General features: G+C 39.2%; 1 protein-coding gene across 1 annotated transcript in view; it reads right to left on the bottom strand.

Moving 5' to 3' along the window:
• BVES (blood vessel epicardial substance) overlaps nucleotides 1-18918 on the bottom strand; it is a 29349-nt gene extending 10431 nt beyond the window's left edge. Inside the window, exons 1-6 of the mRNA XM_021693550.1 lie at nucleotides 18693-18918; nucleotides 14664-14788; nucleotides 11659-11846; nucleotides 10831-10939; nucleotides 4569-4736; nucleotides 3487-3628 (exon numbers count right to left, since the gene is read on the bottom strand). Coding sequence (XP_021549225.1) covers nucleotides 3487-3628; nucleotides 4569-4736; nucleotides 10831-10939; nucleotides 11659-11846; nucleotides 14664-14788; nucleotides 18693-18918 — 958 coding nt within the window. The remainder of the gene's footprint in view (nucleotides 1-3486; nucleotides 3629-4568; nucleotides 4737-10830; nucleotides 10940-11658; nucleotides 11847-14663; nucleotides 14789-18692) is intronic.
• Nucleotides 18919-21308: the final 2390 nt, after the last annotated feature.

Below are 21308 nucleotides of genomic sequence, written 5' to 3'. Positions count from 1 at the left end.
GAAAACCTATCTGCAGCACTGCTTGGTCATAATGGAGGAATGGGGTGTGGGGGGGGTAAGTTTCTCCAATGAGGTAGGTTGTAGGAGAAAGAAGTGATTTGTGTACTGAGTACAGGTGGACTCATCCGCAAAGGGGTAAATAATAATAATAGTGAATGTGCCTTGCTGACAGACTTGTCAGGTGTAAATGCAGGAATGGGTGTGAAAGTAACTTGTAAACTATAAAGCACTAATCAAATGTTATGTACATTTTCTTGTCTTTTCTTTTTAAAACCAAGAGGCAATATGGTCAAACAGCATGGATCGGACAGGACACCTAGCTCTGTATCCCAGAGCCTCTCCCTGTGCAACTGGAACAAGTGAATAAGCATCCATAGGCCTAATTTTCTCAGGTGTAAAATGCAGTAATACTCACTAAGGTAGATCCATGTTCTTGTCAAAATACTTGCTTTCCCTCCTTCCTCAGGCCCCTGCAGGAGGATTAAAGATCCACCTGCTGATGGTGGTTCTGGCCAAGTGACCCCTCTGATCCAGTGGGCGTGAGAGGAAGTGGCACGGGCTGCTGCTTTTTTTTTTAAGTTTTTATTAGTTTATTTATTTGACAGAGCCAGAGGGCACGAGTGGGAGGGGGCAGGGCAGAGGCAGAGGGAGAAGCAGGCTCCCCGCCGAGCAGGGAGCCCAACACAACTTGATCCCAGGACCCCGGGATCATGACCTGAGCCCAAGGCAGACGCTTAACGACTGAGCCACCCAGGCGCCCCGCATGCGCTGCTTCTAAGTGGGAGCTTTCAGAGCCGTCACATAATTCTGCCATCACTGTCTTTTCCTCTGCCCCGAATGGCAGCCATCCGAATAAGGGCTGCTCTTTGGCATCCCAGACCGAGGGGGACTCTTTGGCATCCCGGACGAAGGGGGACATGGGCCTGGAGTAGCACGCAGCGTGCACATGCGCGAGAAAGCAGCCCCTTGGTCACAGCCAGAGATCCGGGAGGCCGGTGGTGCTGTGTCCTCCAGCAAAACCCAGCATAGCTCTCCGCGCAGGATTAAAGACTACATGTGATTACGTCCAGAGTTCCTGAGAAATAATAGTGACTACTGTCCATAAAGGTTTGTCCCCTTCTCTCCTTAGCATTCATGAAGCTGCCTCCACCGCTGAGAGGAACCGCCATAGTCGCCCCCCAGGGCCGGTCGAAACCCAGAATGGAAAGAGCTCGCTTGTTTGAGGGACCTCGCATTTACTAAGACTTCCCACATGCTCCAAAAGTGGTAAGTTTTGTTACTTCAGCCTAAGAGTCTTACGAGACTGGTTCTGTGTTCTCTGTTTTACAAGAAATGTCATCTGTAGTATGGGCAAGTAGACAGCGTATTGATGGCCCTGGCAAACAAAACAAAACAAACGGAAGCCTCAGACTTCAGTTCTGAGCTAAAACCTAAGAAAGAGAAACCAGAACCAACTAGTCTTTGATGAATCACATGCTAGGATGAATTAAATAATTCATAATTATATCAGTGCGGTGCTCAAGGGCCAATGTCTTTCATTAAACGGCAGGGAGTGAAGCCAAGAAACTCAGAACAGGGATTAGTGGAAGGGAATTGGGTATGAGCAGGGCTTTGTTGCACAATTCACACATGCCCACACCCAAACCCACACTGACTAGATCCACAACGAATAATCATTAGTGCAAGATTTGAACCCAGGCCTGTACGTACAACATGGGTGATCAATCCACCCGGTAATATAGGTTTCTGGTGGCACAAACAGGACAAATGTCCATCTAGAAAAGGTGCTTTTATTCTAGTTAAACAACACACTCTCAAACTTTTTTTTCTAAAATGTTATTTTACTCCCCAAAGACGTGGCTTATGCAATAAAATACTGTAGGAAAACAAAAACTTATTGTTGAATTCCCTTTCTGCTGACCTTTCTTAGTATAGTAATTACAATACATGCAATTAAGATGGGTCCACTTGAAAATGCTTAGTAACCACCAAACTGTTTCAACAAGATAATGCATTTGATATGTTAGCAGATTGCAGAGTTTGGTCAGCCTCAGTCTGGACTTTCAAAAGTTATGTTAGAATAAGATACAGCCATCTCCCATTTCTCATTTGTGTTACTCCTGAAATCTCCTTTGGGTCCACAACACATTTCTATGCCTAGACTTTGCTTTGGAAGTTTACGCCCATTACACTGCTTTGCCAATTCCAACCTCTCTACACTATGTAATACTTAACATCCTTAATCCAATTTATCTAAAGCATCCAAAGTTACAAGATAATTTACATAAACATTTAGGATTGTTGAATGTGTACCTGTATTTCCTTAAAAGTTTCTTCGGATCAACATACAATTGGAAACATTAATAGTTTTTTTATTTTATGCAATGGGAGAATTTGACTAACTTTTTGCTACTTCAGATGAATTTGTTCAAAGTTCTTCTTATACTATTGTTCTTGGAATAATTCTTAAAATAATTTAGTTTCTCTCCTTTCACTTACTAATCTTCAAATTTATGTGTCTTAAAATGTTCCTTACTTAAAATGTTTTAAAATGATCTAACCCATAGGATAATCTTGGAAAACTTGCCTCTCAGTGGGTGTGTGTGTGAATGAGGTAACTCACAGGGGTGTTGGGTGTTGGGTGGTCTCCTTCATCTTCAGGACCATTCTATCACCCAGTCACCTGTTAACTCTTGGGGCTCACACTGAGATAACCAGTCAGCAGTAAAACACCCAGCAGTTATTTCCCATCATTTTCTTTTTTACCAAAATTTTATTTACCAGTTTTATTTCCAATGGATATTTAGGTTTGTCCCAGAATTTTACAATTGTGGAAAAATGCGGGAATGAACAGCACTTAATGCAGTATCATTTGCCCAAGAGCATATACATAGGGTAAAACTCTAGCAGGGACATTTCTGTGTCAAAAGGTGTGTGCATTAAATTTTAAATAGACAGGTCATATTTCCATAGAGGTTGTACACGTATCATCTCCAGAGAGCAAGAGTCAAGAATTCCTGCTTCCTGTCTGCTTTACCACCACAGTATGCCAATAAAATCTTCACCAATAAAAGGGGTTATCTTGTGTTATTTATTTATTTATTTATTTATTCATTCATTCATTCCCATTGCTGGGTCTAGGCTTTCACTTGAACTAAAATCATGAAAGCAACAAAGCCGAATACCCAGCAGACCATATGGAGTCTTTCACATTATCTCAGTGAACCAGTATTTAAGAAGAGTGTGCAGCAAAACAAGCCAACAATTTCTGCAGTTCAGACTGAGGGATAAGAGCTCTCATGTTGGATTTTTAGCTGAGGGGCAACATGGACAAGGAAAAGCGAGAAAAAATTGTTACTTTTGCTGATACCTTGGGGTGGCCCAATTGTTCCTTGCCAAGCTATTTTTCTGATCACGGTTGTCATTTGTCTATTTCCAATGACATCCGGCGGAATTCTGGAGGACTCTCAGTCTGGGATAACTTACGGAGAGAGGACATGCTGGAGGTGCCCCGAAGAAACTGGTGTAAACCATCATCACTGTCACTGGAGCTGGCGATACTGTTCCTCATTTCCAGCATGGAGATCTGTGTGCACAGGCTGAGCTGGTGTTCCAACTTTTTGGCCTTCTACAAAGCAAAGGTTTAAGATTTCTGAGATCTATGGAACTTAGGTCATATATTCCCTATAAACAGCATTTAGTTTTTCCTTGAAATAAAAAACTACCAGGTACAGAGTAAGTGGCCAATAAATGTTAGCTATAACTTTTATTATAAGCTATCACTACACATACATTACAAAAATTTAATACACTCGGTAGCTTATTTATTAATCTGAATAAGCACCACCCTGATTTGATAAATGGCCTAGACAAGAGGACTTTAAGAGAGCACACACCCATGTGCATAGTTTCTGGAGAACGGTACTTATCACGGAAACAATGGTCTGCAATTTCTCTTCTGTCATCATTTTAATTTCCTTCTACGCACATGTGGGGAAATGAAGATCACATTGCAAACTGGAGAAGATCCATACGGCTCTGAAATTCCTGACTGAATCACCACAGGCTCCCTCCCCTCTCTCTCTTGTCACTTATGGGCTTTCTGGAAGGGGGCTTGACAAGAAGGATGTCCAAAACTGGAAGACACCAGTGCTAAAATGCCAACTTCATGCTCACTGGAGTTTGCCAGTGCTTTTCAGTCTGCAGCCTCCCGCTACCCTACCTTCCTGACCTCCTCGTCCCCCATCCATGCCTCCAACTTGTGTACCATCTTCCTTAGATTGATTAAAAGACTCTTTATCAGAGATCAGCACCACATCATCACAAATGGAGGTCCCTGACATTTACAGACACCTCACTAGGTAATGACAAATATAATAATTACAAAATATTTCCATGCTCTTGAGAAACGATTCCCTTGGAGGGTCTCTAAATTACAAGCATCCCCACCTTACTTAACATATGATGAATAAATGAAAATTCAGAAAAATATATATTGCATAAAGTGAGGTATACTTCACTATACAGAATTGTTTAGCAAAATAAACACGCTCGGAAAAAGTACTTACTTTATCATTTAAGGTGGGATCATTCAATGAGTAGAGCTTATTTGTAATGTCTTTTCCTATAAGATACCTGAATATTTCATATAGAAATGGTTCTGATTCCAGAAAGTAAGTTAATCTTTCTCTTGACCAGCATAAAAATCTGCAGTTATCATCTGCAATGATGGTGACCTGCCCGAGAGACAGACATAGAAAGAAAAAAGTATATCTATGTTTATGAGTTATGACTACAATAATTTTGGGGAAAGAAGAGTAAAATAATTTAGTGGATATTGTTACAGCAATGATTTGTCATATTAGTTAAATTAAAGCAAGATCTATACACACAAGCTTCTATAGCTATTGTAAAATCATATTTAAAATCATTTTAAAACCAAGAAATCTGCAGACCAAAAGCAACTTCTCCAAGTTTTGTTGTTGTTCTGTTTTGTGAGGTCTGGTGTGAGGTCTGGTGCTATAGAGTGTACTAGACCAATGTTCCAATTAGACATATAATTTATGGTTAAATATTTCTTTACACCCTGATGATTACAACAGAGGTTTAAGAATATGGCTTCAGGAAAAAGAACTGAGGTAAGATCCCTGAGGTGAGTTATAGATGAAGGACATTCTGCTAGCCAGCCTTGCAAACACATACTAGAGAAGGAGAAAACGGACTCATGTGAACTGGTTTTAGAATCCAGGCTATTAACTGAGGAATATGGCTAGTGAGTGTCCTCCTCTCGGTCCTTTTGTCATAGGTATTTCTTGAATGTGACCTTTCAGGATTAGCTCCAGCGTACTGGGGATTCACACAGAGATCCCCCAGTTAGCTCAGAATTGGGAAACCATATCTTTTCCTTGAGCACTGTTCCACAGGGAAGTGGAAAACCCTGTAATTGCACTGCACAGAACTCAAGATTCTTCAAATAAATCCTTTCTCCAGAGTGAGGAGTTATGCCCTCACAACTCAGTGTCAGGAAGCCCTTCCTCCCATGCAGGTCCCCTGTCATCAATGAGTACTCCTCCGCTGAGCTCCATGTGGCACTCAAATCACTGAACCCACACTCATCTGGGGACATATCTGTCTCCACCGGGCACTCTGAGGGCAGGGACTCTGCATCTTCATGTCTGAATGCCCAGCTTCCAACACAGAGTGGTGCTCAGTGTACATTTATTATACAAAGGAATTAACAAATGAACACAAATACTGTTGAAGGCAAAAATCCATGTTTATATCCTCAATGTTAAACCCAATGCCTGCCCAAGTAAATTCATAAAGGGTTTTTTAATTAACATGAAATCTTTATCTGAGCCTCAGAGCAAATATTTCCAAAGGCACCATTTCCCCTTGGCTTGTCACAAAATTAAACCTAGTTTTGAGGGTGAAGGGGTATTTATGTCTACTAAAAGAGAAAATGGAAAACCCAGTTTCGCAACTAATATCAATAGCTGAAAATTGACCTTTAGCAAATTACAGGGTTTGGCTACTTAAAAAAGTGGGTCAGTATTCCTGGAAAAAAATTTTTGCACTTAATATTTTGCAACAAATATTAAGAGTAGGAATCTACAAAACAAACACATTTGGATTCAAGAAAGACATCGCCCGCTCTATGACTCCATAAAAAACTAATTTCTACTCATTCTTTCAACATACATTGTGCTGCACTTACTTCATGCTAGACACTTTCAAAGGCACTGACATTATAATGTGAACAAGGAAGACAAGAGCTTTGCCCTGGGAAGTTTACATTCTAGTGAAGGAAGCTGATAATAAATAAAAAAATACAATACCCTCAGGTGGCAATAAGTGTTTCGACAAATATAGAACAGGGGCATGTGGTAGAGAATCTCCAGGGAGTGACAGTTACACATAATACCCACTCACTTTACATATGTATCGCACTTTTTTTTTTTTTTTTAAAGATTTTATTTATTTATTTGAGACAGAGAGAATGAGATACAGAGAGCATGAGAGGGAGGAGGGTCAGAGGGAGAAGCAGACTCCCCGCCGAGCAGGGAGCCCGATGCGGGACTCGATCCAGGGACTGCAGGATCATGACCTGAGCCGAAGGCAGTCGCTTAACCAACTGAGCCACCCAGGCGCCCATATGTATCGCACTTTTAAACATTTAGGTGTTTTTACATCTGTAAGTGCCTCAAAATTGCCTTTCAGATAAGGCAAGTAATATTCTTCCTCATTTTTCAGATGCCAAATGACAAGAACCAAAAACTTATTCATGAATACATGTTGCTTAGTGGTGGAGTGAGTACTTCTGACTTCCAGCCCAGACATATTTTCCCACCAAGCCAAACCCTACCCAATGTGTCCAATATTCAGCAACACGATCACATTGAAAGTAATTTGGCTAAGTGACCACAAGGTCGGCTCAGAGTCCATCAAGAGTCCCTCATACAAAGAACTGCAGAACACAATGTCATGAAGCCTACATTCTAGTGGAGGAAGCTGATCTTTACTTATTAGTAAAGACATCTGACCCTCACTATCCCCCAATTTTTTTTTTTTTTTAAGAAGAGAAGTATAAGGTCAAGTCAGTACTGAGGAGTTACCAGAAATACTGAGATGGGTAAATAAATGCAAGACAGCTGAATAATATTCTACAGGAGTAATTTGAGAAAGGTGAGCACTGGTACTCGCTATGGCATAGACCTGTAACCAAGCACTGAAGAACGGGTTAGGAGTTGGAGGTGCCTTCATTTGGCAAAGAGGTCATCCGTGCACATATAAGCCATGTGCAATGGGGAAGAAGTTAAAAGAGGAGTTGGAAGTCATCCAGGAGAAAAAGGAATTGTACCTAGGTGACACATAATGCATTTAACTTCTTTTCAACCATTCCTACTAGTAACCTCAAGTTTCCACAGAGGCAATGACACTTCTGATACTATCATTTGCTTAACAAATACATTTCTTATTGATGGTTGAAGAATGCTTTAAACCTGTTTAAATTATTATTAAATTTAGATTTAACAACAGTATTCAAATAATAAGCTATACCTACAGTATGTACGAGTAACTTGCAAGTCCGTAAGTGCAGGCATTTAATTGGAAGTAGGGAGTTAGCATATTGACTGAGGTCATTTTACACGATGGCTAATGCTTCATTTCTGCCAAATAGACATTTGTGTTTAATGATTTCCTGTCACAACAGCCAAGTAAAACATATTTTAATGAGGAATTTCTATAAAGCAATATAAGAATTTTTAAAGCTTCTGTAAAATAAATTTGCTTCTTAAGTCATTAGGGTACCTCAGCAGTGCCATGCTTCAGCTCTGGAGAATTTTACTGAGGAAATAAAAGCAAACATGGCACTGGGAGATACAAAAGGATTTCTTTCAGTGAGAGAACTGGACTAAGTGTTTGTGATCAGGTTTGCCTTGATTACGTCAAGGCACTAGGCCTGTCCCTCCCTTTAAATTCTACACCTTCACAGAATGGGAAGACATTACACAAGAACAAGGGTGTCTGAGAGAATTGCCAAATGTGCCAGGATTGGCAAGAGCAGCTCAACAATATGACTGGTTGACTGTCCTCAGGGGAGGATTTGTTATTTTCTTCATGTATCGTATAACATTTCGCACTTCAGGAACACAAAAATGTCCTAGGACTGCTCTATTCAACCAATGCTTAGAGTTCTCCAGAGCACTAATATACAGTAGGGTCAAAGTTGGCCGATTAAAGTGCTTCACAGCTTAACCAAAAGATTTACTTAACACCAAGATCAGGTTTGGTTTAAGCACAGGTGGAAATTTAATGCTCATTTACTTCATGAGGGCTGGGATCTCCAAGACATTCTTCTTCCCTTAACGTCAATAAAGCTTTGGGTTTCAGACTTCACAGCACAGGACGTGCAACCAACCAGGGGCAAGCAATAGTGGGAGATAGAATACAAAAGATAAATGGGAAAATGGTAAAGCTCACTTGACATAAAACAACGGCACAAAGAAAAAGAAAGCAAACACGAAAGACTACTTCCACCTTTTGTAATAAAGATACCCAAGGTTCTATCAAGAGTTCTAAGCAGCAACTTTGGTGGGTAAGTACCAAGATGGCTATAAGCGCCTCTCAGGCATCTGGGAGTCCAAGTTCACAATCGGTTTCTCAGCCCGGTCACTGCGCCTGTCGTAATCATCACACATATACCCAAACGGCATTTGCTGTTCAATCTCGAGCGACGGTCATTGGGCCCACCTGCCTTTCTTTTCTCCTTCCACCTTATTCTACCAAAGATGATTTAAAGAAATAAAAATTTGAAGGAAGGAGCTCCTTGTCAGAACACTTTTAATTGTTCAGAATTAAAGAGAAACGAGACTAGCAGGTGAAAAGCATGGAGGTGGGGAAGTCTGACCACTGACGCTTTCAAATGTCCTCTGCTATGGGCACAGGCAGTGAGACGTTAGAGTGGGTGGCATGTTTCATTTGGGAACTTGCTTCAGAAAGAGGCACTATGTACTTCTACACAGATGTGCAATGGCTATTTTTACTCTTGAGTATCTGTCAATGGGAACATTTTGTAAACAATCAAAACACAATCTCTCCCAAGGGTTTGCTCTGATGGAGCCTGCTCCAACTGTGCAGGACCCAGGTTCCACGATGCTAAAGTAGTTTTTATCCATTGACCAATCAGAAGACGCCACACCACACTCTGCGCAGACAAAAGGTGACTGGTGTTGGAAAGGCTGAATAAATATCCTCTCCCAGCTACGTTACCTCGATCTGGGCCATGATTTTGGAATAGCCACAGCAATTTTCAGGAACATTTCTCAACTACCAAATCCCAACCCCTAGTCCCCAAGAAGAAACTGCAGCTCGTAGTAGGAATTCCTTTTTGTTAACTTAATCAAAATATAATTTGAAGTCCAGTGGAAAAGATAGTACCTGTTCATATCCCTGGCCTCTCAGGGAGCGCTTGTTTCTAGAAACAAAGGGGGCTCAGTTTCCACCCCCTCTCCAAATTCCAGTCTCTTTGGGGTTATATTGAGACTGAGTTATTGTGCAACACCCCTCGCTACTCTAGACAGAGAAACGGATCAAAAGATAAATGGGCTTTGGAAGAAGAAATTGTAAGGAGGGCAGAGGAAAGAAGGAGAGAGGGAAGAAGTGGCTTTGTACTAGTTTGTAGATGGTGGTACAGTAAGAACATAAGTCTCAGTGCACAGCTGACCCTCACAAACACAAGGTGAGAGTGTAAATTCGAGAAGCCACGAGATAGCATTAGCTTTCCACTTGTGTCTCTTAACCTCAGCCTGCTTGGGAACAGTACTACACCCAGTTAATGAACTTACATGAGACCTTGTAGTAAATGCATATAACTTTCCCAGGTTGTGTGGTTCATCAGACCTGCTACTCAGGCAGAATAGGAGTGGGGTAGGGCCCCAACCATCGTATATAAACTCAACTCAACTCAACCGTATGTCTGTAAATTTTCCCTTTTATCTTCATGTGGCCTCCCAAATTGTATGGTGCCTCAAAATGGGACTCAAAAATAAGATGTGTCATCAAGAAACACTGACATTTCCTCCCTCAGGTGCTAACATCCCTCCTATTCCATTTCCTACCTATACATTTACACTCTTGCTCAGGATCTTCTCAGGCTATTTCCTTACTGCTGTTTATCTAGAGGCTGAGAGCAAAGGAAACTCTCACCCATTTTCTTGGTTACTTTCCTATCAGTCAAGTGGGGAATAATATAGGAGGGCTGGACACTTACAGAAAGAATCAAAACAAAGTGCCACATAATGGAGCGAATTTCAGCTATGAAGAACTTCATCCTTTGCCCTTAAAGTATTCATTAAAAATAAAAGAGTAAAGTGATTAATTTTTTCATAAGGATTAACAAAAGAAGATCTCTAAGGTAAAGCCAGCTTCTGTTTTTTTCCCAACAAAAGTAACGAATTACATGTTTTAGGAACACTGATTATCCACAGCTGACATTTTCCTTTCTTCTCATAATCAAAGCACTATATGTTTTCTACAGAAAAATTATAAAAATTCCAATAAACCAAAAGGAAGAAAATTAAAAAACAGTCAAACTCACAACCTAGAAATAAGTGTTAACACTATGGCCAAAGTAGGATATATCTTTCTAGACCTCTTTTTATGCATGCATAGATACTATTTTGTTTAAGTTTTATGAAAATGGGATCATGCTATATGTACCATATGGAAATCTCTTTTTTCAATAAATCCCTTTTCTATTAATATCTTCTGAATATCAAATGAGACACGAACTAGTTCCAATCTTCTGAAAATCATGATGAAACATACCTGGAATTTTTCACCTTTGTGCATCTGAGTTGATCTAAATTCAGGAGAATCTATAAAGGCACAGGGGTAAATGTTATGCAGAAAATGTCCTCGATAGGAAACCTTCATTCTGATAACAGAAATTAATGTTAATAAATGCATAGTATTTCCACAAATAACATGACGATCCTTAATCTAATGGGTTGGTATTTTGTACTAAAGTTTTAAAGACTCCACAGAGGACAAACATAATTCAAAGCATAAATATTTACTTCAATATAAATTTCACCAACAAGAAAAAAAAAAAAGACAGGTTCCACTATTGAGCAGACATGTGCCTTCCAATGGTTATCACTGCTCATATAGCTAGAGTGACCATAAATTTATTACTCAAAATCAGATACTTTTGAGAAGGAAAGGGCTGGTATTAATAATTATGTCAGAACAGTATATACTGGCTCTCTCCTCAGAAGGCTAATATTCCTAGAAGTTATGTTTTTGTGATATTCAAAAATAAATCACCTGTGAAACATACACAAGCTTCTGGAAGTTTAATGCCTAACTCAAACCTACTTCAATGTTGACTCATTAACTTTAAAAAAAGGGTCAATAAAGGTTCAAAGTGTTCACAGGTGGAAATCCTAACATCCACAAGATTCAGAGTAGTCAATTCTATGTAACTCTAACCTGTTACTCGGTAGTATTCGAAAATACAGTTGTAACATGGGATTTCACCAACAAACTCTGTGACCTGATGATCTGTATCATTCCCTTCTAGTCATTTCCTACCCAGGGGACATGCGAAGATTCAAGGCGAACTGGGAATTTCAATTTCCGGAGAGCACTTACTTCCCCTTCAGGAGGATACTCAGACGGTCGTCAACTGAGGTTTTATCCTCTGCAGCATACGTCTGGCCCTTTTTTAAGGTTTGGATCATACAAAACTGGCCGGTTAATCTTTTGAACAGATCTGGAGGCACACGGAGTGGTTCAAACAATCGGCGGTAGATGCCACTGAGCTCCTTCTCAATCTTTACCTGAAATGCAGCAATGACCGGATGCTGCCGTAACACAGCAACAGCGAAACACTGGCTTCTGCCGTCTCAATACGGGTTTGAGAAGAAACAAATCTGCAAGAGGCACCGTGGCCCTTCTGCATTTCAGTCAATGGACTTGTACCCAGACAGGAAGTGGGGACAGAAGTTTAGATGCTCAAAGGGCACTTTTGCAGTTAAACAACTCCAAGAGCATATGGAAAAGATTTGCACTATTGATCACATCTCTTCCCATGCGCTGCAGAACAGCTGTGGAGGTTTTGAACGTTAACCACAACATAGACCTTTCCAATCTTAGCATTTCCTATAAATAACATGAAACATTTTTGTCTTTATAACAATTTTGTTTCACAGAAAGAAATTACGTGAACTTTTCAATGTTATAGCAAAACAATAAACACATAAAGTAGGAATCAACTTGGGAAAAATTTATGAAAATACATGCATTAGGCATTTTGCCTATTGTAAGTATTGTTTAATACATCAATTTAGGAAAACAAACATCCACAGCTGCAATCATTGCTTCTGATTTATTTATTCTGAAGCCAAGTGAAGAGAGTAAAAGGGTTTCTATGCAGCAATTTCATCTTAAAGTAAACTACTCTGTAGAATGAGAAGCCACAGAATTAAGTCTGGCTACTGGAGGAAGGGAAAAGCAAAATGGCTGAATCACCTCTGCTGTCAGACAAGACCCAGATCACACGCCATATTTGGGCCCAGCATTAGTCTGGGAAAACTGTATAGCAGGGGAATGAACTTTGGGGTTCAAATGATCGTCCATCCCAATGAAATCTCTGACAGTCACACCATAAAGCTTATAGATCCAGAAAACGATAACCACTCAGACGTCACTATAGCCTTTGCAATGCTCTTGCAGTCTTTCATTTTAACAAAGAAGCAGCATTTATATTTTTCAAAAAGGTAGGCTTATAATGTGAGAAGAAACAAAAGCACAGATACTGTGTGGGTGTTTTACTTGATGCTGCTACCATCATCACATCAGCAACTTCTGAACCTTATGTTCAGAACTTGGGGTTCCAGCAAGTTCTGATATTCAGAAATTGTAATCCTCATTATCACTACCATCTACCTCTTCTACTTCAGAGTGCTAGTAACGAGTGTTTAAAAGAGTTGATTCACAAATATGTCCCACTTTCAAGATACACACTAGCCAATGTGGCCTGGTAATGAACACTGGAACTGAAAGATCTATTGACTCAAATTCATAATCTGCTCATTCTGCAAGTCTTAACTCAAGTCCCAATTCCTTCATGAAGCCTTCTTAATTCTTCTTGTGAAAGCAGTCACTCATCAAATATTTTTTTGAGCACTCGTTATGTGACAATCATGGTTGACAGGAACGCGGAACACAACTGTAAGGTGGGAGATGATATCATTCCCAACTATTTGCTGCTACCATCCCCTGTAAAAGGATTATCCATCCCCTTACCCCAGCCTATTCCCACACTATCACGCTTGACCATGTCATTTGCTTTAGCCAATGGAATGTGAGCAAAAGTGACGTATGCTCCTTCTGTGCAGAAGTTTTAAGAGACACCAGGTCTTTCTCTTTTGTTCTCTTGTACTTCTTTCTCTGCCATAAGAATGCATGTCTAACCAGAACCTGCTGCTTCAGCAGAGACCCTGAAATGAAGACACAGCACAGAATCACAGTTGACACACAATTGCTAGAGCCCACCTATAAGGTGGGTGAGAAAAAGGGCCTGTCACTGTTATTTGTCACTGAGATTTTCAGGTTGTTTATTACACGGGGTAACCTAGAGAAAACTAATACAGTAAGCAAAACAGACTGGGTGGCAACGTTTGAGGAGGTTACAATCTAGTAGAATGCCTATTACATGTATCATTTATATCATTCAAATTATTGTTTCCTGTGAAATGTCTTGTTTTCTAATAGTTTTCTGTGCACATGTCTGGCTTTGAATATAAGATGAGGCCCTTTACCTTACTGAATAATTGTGTGTACTTTGAACCATTAGTAAACAATGTGGGGAAGGATTTCTAGAAGTCACACAGCTTTCTTATCCTATTTACATCTTTTTGGTCTTAGAATGACCAGAAACACAAGAAGATAAATCAGAGTTGAAAAAAAAAGTTAAATACTAATGTTTTGGCAAAACCCTCCCCAAATGACGATTTCCTTAAATGAAAATTTTGGGCATAAAGAGAAAAAAATAAAGTCATTACATTTACAAAATAGCAGGAACTATTTGTAAATCATTAGTATGTTCAAGGAAGTTGCCTGTGAGTAATTAATTTTACAGCTGGGCAAAGATATTTCCAAGTGACATTTAAATATCAATAGACAAAAGAAATAATGAAGTTCTATGATGAAAAATGTCCTCTCATGTCTAAATTGTCTTAATGATGTAAAAAGTTTAAAAAACTCATTTGTAGGGGTGTCTGGGTGGCACAGTTGGTTGAGCGCCCGACTCTTGGATTCGGCTCATGTCTTGATCTCAGGGTCGTGGAATGGAGCCCTGCGTGGGCTCTGTGCTGAGTGTGGAGTCCGCCCAAGACTCTCTCTCCCTCTCCCTCTGCCCCTCCCACCTGCACTCTCTCTCTAAAATAAATAAATACATCTTTTAAAAAGACTCATTTGTAGAACAAAGTTCATGGTGTTCAAATATTTCACTTTCAGACATACATAAACAAAATCAGAAAAATGATATTAAAGGGACTAAAGATGTTAGATGTTCATTCTCAAGTCTGAACAAAGCACTTTAAAAGTTTTTTGACTTTAAAATCTCTTCCTTATTAATGAATTTTAGTAATTACCGGTCTTTTCTTGTACAAAAGATATGACAGATGCAAAATGTTGACACCCAGGAACACAGAGTTCCAGATCATGATATCCAAGGCACATCGGTAGAGAGTGGCCCAGACAATATAAAGGGTGCATCCTGTTGAATAACAAAGTCAATGTGTTAGATGTCTGGAATAGCGTCAGCATGTAGCTTAATGAATTTGTTATTCTCTGTATATATATTAAAAAAACCCCAGACACATTTTAGAAATACTTAAGCCAGGGGCACCTATGTGGCTCAGTTGATTAAGCGTCAGGCTCTTGATTTTGGCTCAGGCCAAAAACACCCCACTCCCCTCCCCCACTCCTGCACTTCCCCCCCCCCCCAACCCTAACACCCCATAGAACTTGATTGGGATTCTCTCTCTCTCTCCCTCTGCCCCTCCCCCTGCTTGTGCAAGTGCACTCTCTCTCTCTTTTTTTTATTTTTTTAAAAGATTTTATTTATTTATTTGAGAGAGAGAGTGAGAGAGAGAGAGCACAAGAGCGGGGAGCGGGAGAGGGAGAAGCAGACTCCCTGCTGAGCAGGTAGCCTGATGCGGGACTCGATCCCGGGACTCCAGAATCATGACCTGAGCCGAAGGCAGTCGCTTAACCAACTGAGCAACCCAGGCGCCCCCCTCTCTCTCTCTTAAAAAAAAAAAAAAATACCTAAGCCAAACATCACATTAAGTTCCATTTTGTTTTTTATCTTATTACCACAAAAGAAAAATGTGCTTTGTTGCAGAAAATTTATATAGAAAAAATATATATTTTTTTAAAGATTTTATTTATTTATTTAACAGAGAAAGACACAGCGAGAGAGGGAACACAAGCAGAGGGAGTGGGAGAAGCAGACTCCCTGCCGAGCAGGGAGCCCGATGCGGGACTCGATCCAGGGACTCCAGGATCATGACCTGAGCCGAAGGCAGTCGCTTAACCAACTGAGCCACCCAGGCGCCCTATATAGAAAATATTTTTTAAAGGGGAAAAAAACCTACCACTTAGAGAAAACCACTGTTGATATTTAATACTTCCTTGCTGTCTTGATGTATTTTTACCTGATGGCAAACCTACAGTATATAAAATTTTTAAAACCCACTTTTACTTATTTTACTTATTGTGGTAATTTCCCTATTTTGTTAAAATTCTTCATATACATAGTTTTTAATGACTGTAACTGATTAAGCCCTAATTTAACCATTTCCCAACTGGTAAACAGATGAGATTTTTTGGGTGTAAATTTTTGATACATCGCCAAAACATCTTTATACATTAAGATTAATGTTTTTCTGACTATTTCCTTAGGGTGGATTACCTGACAGTAAGTGAAGGAAATGAACTTTATAGCTTTGATGAGACTGAAGAATTGTTTCCCAAAGGTATATAGATTATTTGTAATCCTACTAGTTGGGAATGCCACTATCAAGTTGTTAATATTACAAAATTTGAAAAGTCTTAATTTGATACCGAGGAATTATGTGTTTTACTTTGCATTTCCATGATTATTGGTGAACCCAAATATTTTACCAAAATTTTCTAGCCATCTGAATTTTTCATTTGATGATTTTCCACTCACCTATGGAAATCTTGCTTTTTATCAATTCTCTCACTTTAGGAAAAATATCCCAGTTCTTTTTGATCCATTTTTGGTGGGAGAGTCAATATACATTTTTAATTTAAAATAAAATTATCAATATGATACAAATATATCAACAACATACATGCACATAAAAGCTAACCTCCCACATTAAAAAGTTATCCATTTGCAATTTTTATTTCATCAGAATGATCTGGGGCATCTGAGCAGACCAAAATGTAAAACTTTATAAGTTTTTAAAATAATATTTCATAGCAAATTCTTTTGAATTTTAAAATAGTATTACTTAAAGAAGACAGGGGAAAAACAATGCTTCAACTGACTGGGAACATGAGGACATGAATTATAGCCCTGGATTGGCCACATTCTCTCCGTCTTAATTTTGGATGAGTCATTTAACTTCTCCAGGCTTCTTCTTGGTCGGATTAGATGATCTCCTTGGTCTGTCCTACCTCTAAAACTGTGTCTTAAAATTTATAATTAGCAGCGTGCTGGGTGGCTCAGTCGGTTAGGCATCTGCCTTTGGCTCAGGTCATGATCCTGGCACCTGGGATCAAGCCCTGCCTTGAGCTCCCTGCTTAACGGGGAGTCGCTTCTCCCTCTGTCTCTGCCCCTCCCCCACCCCTGCTCCTGTGCGTGCCCCCACTCTCTCTCTTTCAAATAAATAAATAAAATCTTGAAAAATTTATAATTAGCCTTTGCCTTTTTATAGGGTGTGGGTTTGTTTTGTTTTTCATTCAACACTGTAATGCCTGCTGCAATCCCTACCTGACTCAGAGGTAACACAGAAGTCCCACAAGCTGCCTTCTATCTTCCCTTCCAGCCTCTTCCTATTCTATCTATCTACTTATCTATCTACTGTTTATTCATTTTGAGTATAGTTGATGCATAATGTTACATTAGTTTCAGGTGGACAACATAGTGATTCAATATCTCAATACATTATGCTCTGCTCACCACAAGCGTGGCTACCGTCTGTCACCACACACTATTATAGTATCATTGACTATATTCCCTACGCTGTGCCTTTTATTCCCATAACTTATTCATTCCATAACTGGAAGCCTGTCTCTCACTTCCAGGCTTTACTTTGCACATTCCTTGTCATTTTTCATGTGTTTCAGACATAATGGGTCACTCTTCATTCTCCCTCAATATGCTGAATTTCCCTCTCCTCTGCACCTTTTACCTGGATACACACACATTCACACACAGAGAAACCCTTCCAAAAGCCAGCTCCAATGTCATCCTCTCAGTGTGACCTTGTTCTGCCTTCCTGCTGAGCCTATTACCCTCTCTATTTCTCCCTGGCCCTGGGTGCACACCTGCATCACAGCATCCAACACCTCACGGATGACTGCCCATCTGTTTCTCTCCAGCCCCCCCCAAAAGTATCTTCTTCAAAGATGGACACTGCCTTCTTCAGTTTTTGCCTGACAAATTATAGGTGCTCAAAAATGCACCTGAATAAATAAATCACCAAAGAAACAATCACATAGAGCATAATTTGTCAAGAATCAGTGGCTAAAATAATTCATTCAATTGTTTTGGCATTTTGATGTGAATCAATTTAACCTGCTTCATCAGGATTACTGGAGCCCTCAAAAAAGTTTTATTTGAACTATGGTGTCTGGGAAATTACTTTTGTTCCCAGTGTTGCATTATAGGCCATAAGAAATGCCTATTTAAATAATAGTGGTTAAGACTGGATAGTACTTACTATGTGCCAGGCACTATTAGAAGTCAAATATCATACATACACATGTGCATACACACACACACACACACACTCATTTAATTCGTACAACAACCCTAGGAGGTGGTATTATTTTAACCCTTATTTGACATGTGGGAAAACTAAGGGGTAGAAAGGTTCGATCCCCTGCCCCAGTTACACAGTTAGCAAGTGGTGGAACCAGGATTTGGATCACACACTCCTACATACAAATGGAGTTTTTGATATCTGGAAAATCTAAACAATATAGAAAACACACACAGTCATGGGGTGCCTGGTTGGCTCAGTCGTTAAGCGTCTGCCTTTGGCTCAGGTCATGATCCCAGGGTCCTGGGATTGAGCCCCGCATCAGGCTCCCTGCTCGGTGGGAAGCCTGCTTCTTTCTCTCCCACTTACCCTGCTTGTGTTCTCTCTCTGGCTGTCTCTCTGTGTCAAATAAATAACTAAAATCTTAAAAAAAAAAAAAAAAAAAGAAAACACACACAGTCTTCTCTAAAATAAATAAGGGCATGTAAAGGCCTACGTTGCAAGTTACCTGATATACGTACTGCTAATTTGCCGACAGAGACCTATATTTTTGGTATGCTATAGACCTGACAAGAAATGCCCTGAAGCCCCCAACACAAAGCCTATCTGATGCCAGTTCCAGAGAAGTTACAAACGTCTTGATTAGGTAGGTATTCTTACCTATAGTTAACATTCCCCTAAGGAGTATCATATGAAGGTGAAGAGTAGTTGGAATAACCAACCCAATTGTGAAAAAAATATTTGCTACATGAAAAACTAGGTGATGTATCTCTCTCCAGTTTTGACATGTGGTCTCATTGGAAGGCACAGGTATGATACTTTCTAACTCAGGTGTAAAATCTATTGCAGTTGATTCTGTCAATGGGCTGGACTCGGTATAATTCATCTTGAAAATCCCTGTAAAAACAAAGAAACAAGAGGACAATCATAAAAATGGCAGCTGTACCTTACTACCCCTAAAGGCATTGTATCGAAATGATTTCTGTGAACTAAATGTTGGTAGATAGACTTTTCTGGTGCTTATGAATTAGACCCGGGTTTGAACCCTACCAGTCACATATTAAGTGTTATTATCTGTTAAATGATGATAGTAATACCTCATTTGACTTTCTAATGAAATATATAAAATATTTAGCATAGTGCACAACTATTCACTGATATATATATCTGCAAATAAACATACATGGTGGGGGAAAGAGGAACGAGCAATTAACTAGTCTAAAAGACAATCACCAATGTTCATAAACCACAGCAATTACAGTCTTCCATCACATTCTCACTATGACACTGAATCCAAACACAGAAAAAAGGATTGGAAAAACTGATTTTTTAAGTACTTTCAAAAAAATTAACCCTCTCATATTTACTGTTTGAAGGCTTAGGATATTTAGAAGGCTCTATTTATATACTATCATTAAATCATTGTATCATATGTATATACATTCTCTATTATCATATATACACATAATAAATACATTACTAATCATTTATATATACGCAGAGAGATACAAAATTTACTCTTCCTTCCATTATCCAATTTAAATCTCTACTTTCTTTCCCATAAAAACTCTACTAGGTAGCACGTTACGAATTAAAAAGTAGTAAACTTGTGGTTTACTTATATGTAGGAGAGGTAATGAATATACATTCAACTATTTAATATTAAAATCTGTAGCAAATACATTTCAAAGAGTACACATTTTGCACATACTTACCTAAACCTTAACACAAAGTGGCACCATTTCCTAACTAAATTACCTGTCCTCTATCTCTGGTTCTTAAAAAACTCTTTCTATTATTAACTATACAAATTGGTCTCTGACAAAAAAAACCACGTAGGTTTACAGATTATATGAATTATTCCATTTCAGAAAAAGAATTCCAAATGGGGACCAAAAAAATCTTTAAATTTAATCTAATAATATGTCTTTCCATAATAAGGTCACACAATTAACCTTATTTTTCCATTCATTTTTTTTCATCATATCAAAGTAAAGGTTTTAGGTGGTAGAATAATTGGTATAGATTGGGCATTTTGAAAGGATGTTATTAGACAAATCTGAAAGAATACTACATCTCTCAAGATGATAAAAAAAAAAAAGTCCATGCATTACAAACTATGAATGAAATGATTGAGTCAATTAAATATCTCTTCATATAATTCTGAAATAGTTCATAAAGATAAATAGTTGACTTAGATATTGATTTTCTGCAAAAAGGAAAGAAACTACATAAATTCAACTACTTTCCAAATGTTTAAATCAATAAAAATATAAGCCTATTGGGGTGAGAGGTATCATTATTTGAATAATTCCATTTATAAAGTTTGCTTTCAAGGACCAAATGAGAATTAATCCTATAATTTCTGCAGGAGGGAGAATGATATTCAAGGTCCTCTATCACTCACAAACTAGTGTCAATGTCAGCTTATGCATTAGCATTACCTAAACTAATAATAACTACATTTCTATGGCACTTTAGAATGTGCTTCTACTTCCATTGTCCTATTTGCTTTTCTAACTATCCTGTGTTTTCTATGAGGCAGAGGTGATGTCATATTCATCTATGTATACCCAAGGCCTAGACTCTGCAGAGAATGCCAGAGGTGAAAGCCATACAGAAGGGACACAGACATGACAAACATTTTTAGAAATCACTTCAGTCTCTCCAAACCTCAGTAGTAAAGACAGGAAAGTGCCCAGCGTTGCGGGGACTAAGAAAGTCAAGTTCTATACCAAAAGCCCTGGGGAGCCACATAAGTTAAAGAAAGTCACTTCCGCTCCTTGGGTCGGCTTCTTCCCGGGAATAGAGGTAGCTGGACTAGATGGTCTTTGAAACCCCTTCAAGTTTTAATAGCTTGAGGCTCTAATACACATTTATATAATAAGTTAGTCAATACATATTCCCCTTCATATCCACCCAGTTACACCTGTATTACCAACTAATCCACTCTAGCTCAATTTCAGGCTTTTAAAAGTTCTTCAAGTGGCACTAAAGGTACCAACTTCTGCTCCAAGAGAAATGATAGGAAAACTACGATCTACTGACACAAAAACCAGGGAAATAGCAATAGGAATTTTTTTTTAATTTTATTTATTTATTTGACAGAGAAACACAGTGAGAGAGGGAACACAAGCAGGGGGAGTAGGAGAGAGAGAAGCAGGCTCCCCGCCGAGCAGGGAGCCCGATGCAGGGCTCGATGCGGGGCTCGATGCAGGGCTCGATCCCAGGACCCTGGGATCATGACCTGAGCCTAAAGCAGACGCTTAACTACTG

Source organism: Neomonachus schauinslandi, chromosome 8 (assembly GCF_002201575.2).
Source record: "Neomonachus schauinslandi chromosome 8, ASM220157v2, whole genome shotgun sequence".
Taxonomy (NCBI): domain Eukaryota; kingdom Metazoa; phylum Chordata; class Mammalia; order Carnivora; family Phocidae; genus Neomonachus; species Neomonachus schauinslandi.
The sequence above is the reverse complement of the archived record's forward strand: the minus strand, read 5'-3'. Positions and strand labels throughout refer to the sequence as shown.